Source organism: Centruroides sculpturatus, unplaced genomic scaffold (assembly GCF_000671375.1).
Source record: "Centruroides sculpturatus isolate CEXI.00-Female unplaced genomic scaffold, Cexi_2.0 scaffold132, whole genome shotgun sequence".
NCBI classification, from domain to species: Eukaryota; Metazoa; Arthropoda; class Arachnida; order Scorpiones; family Buthidae; genus Centruroides; species Centruroides sculpturatus.
This window is the reverse complement of record NW_019384471.1, coordinates 492,051-500,078: the sequence shown is the minus strand read 5'-3', so window position 1 is coordinate 500,078 and position 8,028 is coordinate 492,051. Positions and strand designations below refer to the sequence as shown.

Sequence of the window (8,028 nt, the reverse complement as noted above, 5' to 3'; positions counted from 1 at the left end):
GCCTTTTCTGAAGTTATTCCAGCTGCCGCCTGGCTCACTTTCAAATCCATAATCATCTTCTTCAATCGTACGTGGTTTTCGTCATCCTCGCGCAATGATTTTGGTACATAATCTGTCGAACGAACGAACACCAGCAATTTGATTATACTGGCTTGAATCAAGCTTCGAGAATCGTGCATAGTGAAATGCTTCAAGAGCAGACTCTTTGCTGGTATGACACATTTGTTGTAACCATCGTTCATGAAATGATATCGAGTAGTTGCTTGATAGAATGTTTGCTAACAAGAAAACATGTTCTAAATTGTCATTCGTTTACACCAGAAAAGAATCGTGTCAGAAGACATTTGAAAAAGCTGAGACTACTTTTATTGCATTGTAAATTTAGTTTACCACAATGTACCAATGCAACCTGATAAATGAGTTTGGTTTTAACTGTCGAGGAAGGTTTCCTGAAGAATAAATTCGATCAGTATGAATGGAAACAACAAACAAATTCTTCAAATTCCTGAAGAATCATCACAATAAAAAATCAAAAATTTGCTTAGGTTTTGAATCCCTCACAATAAAAGAAATTTTTTGAAGTACAGTCTTCTAACAAGAGAAAATATAAACCAAAAGAGTTACTTACTGGATTTGGAAAATGAATCTTTCCTGGATTGGCCTCTACTAAAAGTAAAAATATTAAGAAAAATTTTAAAGAAATTCTTTTTATTCATATATAAGCAATAAAAAGTAAAACAAATTTTCTTAAAACAACTTTCACCGTATCCTTAGTATTATTGTTTGCAAATTTAATATAATGTATTGTCATAGAGAATACATATGTATAAAAAGCTTCAACAAGATTGAAAATTGGATAGTGAATGAAAATGAGTTACAAGATTCTGGACAGACATACAAACAGAATAAGTTGAATATGTTAAAAGCCTACAATAAAAAAATGACTGTTACACTACTTACAAAAAGCCTCGATCCTTCTTTCAATAACTCTGCTATTTTTGTTTCCAGTCTTCAGTTTTCTGCCAATAAAATCTATCAGACAAAAAACTGCTCGAAAAGTCATCATTTGCTCTGGACTGCTTATTTCATGCAATAGAACTGAACATTCCGTACATAATTTTGTTGCTTTCCGATAGACGGTACACAATTCAGATGCTTCAATCTTGCCTATAAATAAAGGACAAGGTCAAAATATATTTGATCAAAGGGAAAATAATGAGGACTGGGCACTTACGCAACTCAAAGAGGTATAACACCTTCAGGAGATACAATTGGTATGATGAAATTGGTAAATAGGACATCTGTCTGGCTGCATTCAGGATACTAAAGAGCAAGCATCTGTGCTTGTAGGATTTGATGTCATCCGGATTGATGTATCCCCCGTCCACTCTGAAGGCTGGCCCTTTGCCTACTTGATCAGTTATTGCTATTAGGTACTTTCCTCCACTGCCATTTGCTTTTAGAAGATTAATCTGAAAAGAAAATCAATTCATTTAAAATCATAATAAATAGAGAATAAACATTACTACTAACAGTAGTTCACCCTGGGGGACTATGCGGCCCTTTGAAGGGAGCCTCCTTCAAAGAAAAAAAAAGTAAATAGAAAATTTTCCAATAATCCTTTCTCAATTAAAAGTTTTTTTTTACTTATATTCTATGATGTGTTCAATTTCTATACTACATAAGGTATTTTATTGAATTTATATTAAAAATTTTTTTCAATTCAACTTGGCTCCCAACAGTAAATCCTGAGTGTGCCACTGATACTCAACAAATCCAGCTGAACTTGTGGAAGGAGGATTTTCAGTTTCTACAGTGTAAAAAGTTTTCATTCTAAAACACAATTGAATAAGAGCTTTTAAATCCTTTCCTCCTCCTCCCAATTACACTAAATTCTTGTACATAAGAATGTTCACTTTCTGTTTCTAGAGATTCAAATTTTAATCACATCTGGATTGTAATCTTAAAACTTCACATGACAAGAATGAATAGAATAGCATGGATCTTATAAAATATTAATGGCTGCATTCAGCAGACTCAACAGTTGTAACTGAACAAAGGTGTTTCAATCAATGATATTCTATTTAATTCTATTTGCTTACTATAATATCCCTTTGAANTTGCAAATTTAATATAATGTATTGTCATGGAGAATACATATATATAAAAAGCTTCAACAAGATTGAAAATTGGATAGTGGATGAAAAATGAGTTACAAGATTCTGGACAGACATACAAACAGAATAAGTTGAATATGTTAAAAGCCTACAATAAAAAAATGACTGTTACACTACTTACAAAAAGCCTCGATCCTTCTTTCAATATCTCTGCTATTTTTGTTTCCAGTCTTCAGTTTTCTGCCAATAAAATCTATCAGACAAAAAACTGCTCGAAAAGTCATCATTTGCTCTGGACTGCTTATTTCATGCAATAGAACTGAACATTCCGTACATAATTTTGTTGCTTTCCGATAGACGGTACACAATTCAGATGCTTCAATCTTGCCTATAAATAAAGGACAAGGTCAAAATATATTTGATCAAAGGAAAAATAATGAGGACTGGGCACTTACGCAACTCAAAGAGGTATAACACCTTCAGGAGATACAATTGGTATGATGAAATTGGTAAATAGGACATCTGTCTGGCTGCATTCAGGATACTAAAGAGCAAGCATCTGTGCTTGTAGGATTTGATGTCATCCGGATTGATGTATCCCCCGTCCACTCTGAAGGCTGGCCCTTTGCCTACTTGATCAGTTATTGCTATTAGGTACTTTCCTCCACTGCCATTTGCTTTTAGAAGATTAATCTGAAAAGAAAATCAATTCATTTAAAATCATAATAAATAGAGAATAAACATTACTACTAACAGTAGTTCACCCTGGGGGACTATGCGGCCCTTTGAAGGGAGCCTCCTTCAAAGAAAAAAAAAGTAAATAGAAAATTTTCCAATAATCCTTTCTCAATTAAAAGTTTTTTTTTACTTATATTCTATGATGTGTTCAATTTCTATACTACATAAGGTATTTTATTGAATTCATATTAAAAAATTTTTTCAATTCAACTTGGCTCCCAACAGTAAATCCTGAGTGTGCCACTGATACTCAACAAATCCAGCTGAACTTGTGGAAGGAGGATTTTCAGTTTCTACAGTGTAAAAAGTTTTCATTCTAAAACACAATTGAATAAGAGCTTTTAAATCCTTTCCTCCTCCTCCCAATTACACTAAATTCTTGTACATAAGAATGTTCACTTTCTGTTTCTAGAGATTCAAATTTTAATCACATCTGGATTGTAATCTTAAAACTTCACATGACAAGAATGAATAGAATAGCATGGATCTTATAAAATATTAATGGCTGCATTCAGCAGACTCAACAGTTGTAACTGAACAAAGGTGTTTCAATCAATGATATTCTATTTAATTCTCTTTGCTTACTATAATATCCCTTTGAACAAAATTTAAAACCTTTAATATAACAAATATAACATAGGACGCAAGCTTTTTCTATGTCAAGCAGCTGTATTTCAAATGTAATTCAATTTTCAACTAAGACCATTTGAAATGATGTTTCAGATGGCTCCAACTAATTGCAGGCCCCACGGAAAAGTTGAACTACCCAAAAGAAAATAGGTAAAGCCATAGAAGCAATTAGAAATAAAAAAAAAACAGGGTAGAAAAAGACTTCTGTGGAGTTTGGCCTACTTAAAACTACATTAATCTTTTTGAATTAAATTGTGTTCATACAGAGCTCAAAGCTTTAAGAGGTGAGAATCTTTACAAATCAAACTGATAACAATGAACAATTCTAACAGGGCNTATATAATTTTATCGAATTAAATACAAAAAATAAAACAAATTCTTACAGTCATAACTTCCAACGGGATTGTCTTTTGATGAATTGTATTGATATGCCTTTTTAAATTTCTTTCATATTTTGTTGCGAATTCACAGTACTTGCATTGGAATGGTGTTTCTTCTGAATGTTTTTTACTGTGATCTTCTAGTTTGCTACGGCAGTTAAACTCTTTTCCGCAAGTTTCACATGTAAATTGTTTCTCACTGTGGAATTTTCTTATGTGCTTATCAAGCAGTGATTTTGAATGAAGTGTCGTATTACATAAACTACACAAAGGTGAACTGTTTTGATCCTTTAAAAACAAAAATACGTTTTTTAAATGATTATAAGTAATTTAATTAATTATTAATTTTTTCAGAAATATTTTCTAGTTGTATCAAAACATAATAGTACTATATATGTATTTTTTCGATATTACATTAAAATTTTTTTCTTGTTACAATTTGGAATATAAGTAAAATCTCAAAAAAACATATTAAACATTTTACTTACGTTATTTGATTGCATTTTAAAAAAATAAAAACAGATTTTTCAATCCACTTAGTGAATTTTGTATAATAAAAAGCGCACTGCAATAATACAAATTTGGCAACTAAACAAATATGTCCCGAATATAAAACGAGTTAAAAAGTCAATTAAAATTATAATTAACTTAAAATGTGTCTCGAAAGAAAAGACTGATTATAATTTCACCAATTATAATCAGTTCTAAAAACTATAATGATCACTGACCTATATATTATAAAAACAAATTTGTAGAGACTATCCACACCTTGACGAGATGTTTTTTCTCTTATAGAATTATTGCAGAAAAATTTGCATATATTATTAGGGTGATTAGCTATTGGATGCTTTTCGCGTGGTAGCTAGGTGTACTAATTTAGAAAAAATTCGTGAAAGTGTTTTAATATATTTATTATTCTGTTCGAGAATTTTGGACCTTATTGTGATCGTTAGTACGGTGTGTGACGTATATTTTTGTTTGGTTTTGCATATTGGAGTATTCGATTTTGCCCAAATATGGCATATGTTTTTTTTCCTTTTAAAATGTGTTTGTGGCTAAGTTTTGGGAGACTATTTACGTTTTTACGAGATAACTTAAACTGGGTGTAATTAATTTTTGTACATAATGTTTTGGTTTGGATAATTGTTCCCATAATTTTGTGTTCTTTTATATTTGGATATTTTGTTTAAATATTTTTTTTTGGTATCAATTATAATGTTTGTATAATTTGTTTGTTTTATTTATGTATATGTTAATTTTCTCTGTAATAACTTATGGATTGTAATATTTGTTTGGTTTGTAATGATTTTTGTATTCTCCGCATCATGAGTTCTTTCCAGTATGTCTAAATAAATAAATATAAAAGAATTTTACTAATCAGTTAAAAATATTGTATATGCTGTGCATTGAACTAAAGTGATTACTTTAATTCATAGCACCTGACTATTTCATAAAAGTGAACGTCCGACGTCGACCGCGCTTACAAGATAGCGTCGCTCGACATTCCACATTCACGTTTAAGAAATGTAAACTTCGGCCACAACTTTGCTAATAAGGGTGTTTAACACTTACACCGCATTAAGGCCGTTTAACCGTGTTGAAGTTTTACTATTGTTAATATTAGTAACTTTTAATAAGTATTTTAAATGAATTTTTTTAAACAAATTAATTTGTCAGCCAATACTATTTAAGTTGCTCTTGAGGGAAATCTAAACCTTTGTTTCTTTAAAACAGGCACTGATGATATTGTTTAATTTATGTATTGAACTGCTGGGTTAAAATATGACATCATTTATTCTATTTTTAATGGTTTCTTTTGTTTTCAAATTTATTTTTCTGTGAATAAATGTAATAAAACGGCGTGTCGTGATGGAAGCTACATTTTAAAATTCAACATAGAACTGAAAATATTTGTTGTCAAATATCAACTCCATGTTATTCCAATGGATAAGGTTTGTTTTCATTATCCTCACCTTTCGTAAAATACATGATTACGATATATCATACAGCATAGATAAGACTTTTAAACTATTAAACATATTTTACTATAACTTTAAAATATAGTATTAAGGAAAAAATTAACGAAATAATATTAAAGTATAAAAATAATATAGAAGTATAGAACAAATAAATGTTTGAATGATAATAAAATAAAATTAATGACAGCTAATAAAAATAACATATAATAATGATAAACATTGAAAATTATAATTCGATAATAGACGAGACATTAAATAATACGTATGAAAATGTTAAGTAATAACGTTAGATGGGTGAGCAAATTTTTGGAAAGATTACACAGGTCTATAAATAAATAACTTTTGTTGCCGAAAAAAAAAATGATTTTGACTTTCTGAATTAAAAAAATGGTTATAAAATCCAGAGTTAGCTCAGGTTTACAAGGTACATCAACGTTTAATAAATTGCATAAGATACATCTGAATACATACACGTAACGTAATTTTTTATATGAGTTGTAACACAGAAACCATTCAGAACACTTTTTGATACATAAAATCTAAATAAACAGTGGAAGCATGAATTACCCAGGACATCACTTACATGTATGACACTTATTTACAGACTTCTTGTATAAATCTGAAAGCGTTCCACATGTAATGTTCTAGCAGTAATCTGCTAATGTTAGGGACTCTATTACCCTAGGTATCACTTTTCCATACAAGCAATGTTTTGGTGGAAATTCTACCTATATCTGTCACAGACAGATCCACAGTTTTCAGGAAAAAGTCAATGTGAGGTTGCAAAAAGTGCATGTGTACATTTTTAATGATATGTTACATCNGCTTAAATATTTTTTTTTGGTATCAATTATAATGTTTGTATAATTTGTTTGTTTTATTTATGTATATGTTAATTTTCTCTGTAATAACTTATGGATTGTAATATTTGTTTGGTTTGTAATGATTTTTGTATTCTCCGCATCATGAGTTCTTTCCAGTATGTCTAAATAAATAAATATAAAAGAATTTTACTAATCAGTTAAAAATATTGTATATGCTGTGCATTGAACTAAAGTGATTACTTTAATTCATAGCACCTGACTATTTCATAAAAGTGAACGTCCGACGTCGACCGCGCTTACAAGATAGCGTCGCTCGACATTCCACATTCACGTTTAAGAAATGTAAACTTCGGCCACAACTTTGCTAATAAGGGTGTTTAACACTTACACCGCATTAAGGCCGTTTAACCGTGTTGAAGTTTTACTATTGTTAATATTAGTAACTTTTAATAAGTATTTTAAATGAATTTTTTTAAACAAATTAATTTGTCAGCCAATACTATTTAAGTTGCTCTTGAGGGAAATCTAAACCTTTGTTTCTTTAAAACAGGCACTGATGATATTGTTTAATTTATGTATTGAACTGCTGGGTTAAAATATGACATCATTTATTCTATTTTTAATGGTTTCTTTTGTTTTCAAATTTATTTTTCTGTGAATAAATGTAATAAAACGGCGTGTCGTGATGGAAGCTACATTTTAAAATTCAACATAGAACTGAAAATATTTGTTGTCAAATATCAACTCCATGTTATTCCAATGGATAAGGTTTGTTTTCATTATCCTCACCTTTCGTAAAATACATGATTACGATATATCATACAGCATAGATAAGACTTTTAAACTATTAAACATATTTTACTATAACTTTAAAATATAGTATTAAGGAAAAAATTAACGAAATAATATTAAAGTATAAAAATAATATAGAAGTATAGAACAAATAAATGTTTGAATGATAATAAAATAAAATTAATGACAGCTAATAAAAATAACATATAATAATGATAAACATTGAAAATTATAATTCGATAATAGACGAGACATTAAATAATACGTATGAAAATGTTAAGTAATAACGTTAGATGGGTGAGCAAATTTTTGGAAAGATTACACAGGTCTATAAATAAATAACTTTTGTTGCCGAAAAAAAAAATGATTTTGACTTTCTGAATTAAAAAAATGGTTATAAAATCCAGAGTTAGCTCAGGTTTACAAGGTACATCAACGTTTAATAAATTGCATAAGATACATCTGAATACATACACGTAACGTAATTTTTTATATGAGTTGTAACACAGAAACCATTCAGAACACTTTTTGATACATAAAATCTAAATAAACAGTGGAAGCATGAATT

At 29.5% G+C, this 8,028-nt stretch overlaps 1 protein-coding gene and 1 long non-coding RNA gene across 4 annotated transcripts; both read right to left on the bottom strand.

The window, feature by feature from the left end:
* Nucleotides 1-247: 247 nt before the first annotated feature.
* LOC111621160 lies at nt 248-1,978 on the bottom strand. 3 transcript variants are annotated; one of them, XR_002756016.1, is made up of 4 exons: nt 1,235-1,978; nt 961-1,167; nt 629-663; nt 248-278 (listed from the first exon to the last, which is right to left on the bottom strand). XR_002756016.1 is itself a non-coding variant. In XM_023363228.1 (4 exons), the coding sequence occupies exons 1-4, from the start codon at nt 1,299-1,301 to the stop codon at nt 429-431; spliced, it is 333 nt and encodes a 110-aa protein (XP_023218996.1). In that variant the 5' UTR covers nt 1,302-1,972; the 3' UTR covers nt 330-428. The 3 variants fall into 3 exon arrangements, 1 of the variants encoding a protein (XP_023218996.1); XR_002756015.1 differs by lacking the exon at nt 248-278 and adding an exon at nt 330-449; XM_023363228.1 differs by lacking the exon at nt 248-278 and adding an exon at nt 330-449 and having other exon boundaries at nt 629-666; nt 1,235-1,972.
* Nucleotides 1,979-2,352: 374 nt separating this feature from the next.
* LOC111621159 lies at nt 2,353-2,872 on the bottom strand. The gene is made up of 2 exons (XR_002756014.1): nt 2,573-2,872; nt 2,353-2,505 (listed from the first exon to the last, which is right to left on the bottom strand). It is a non-coding gene; the product is annotated as an uncharacterized LOC111621159 (long non-coding RNA).
* Nucleotides 2,873-8,028: the final 5,156 nt, after the last annotated feature.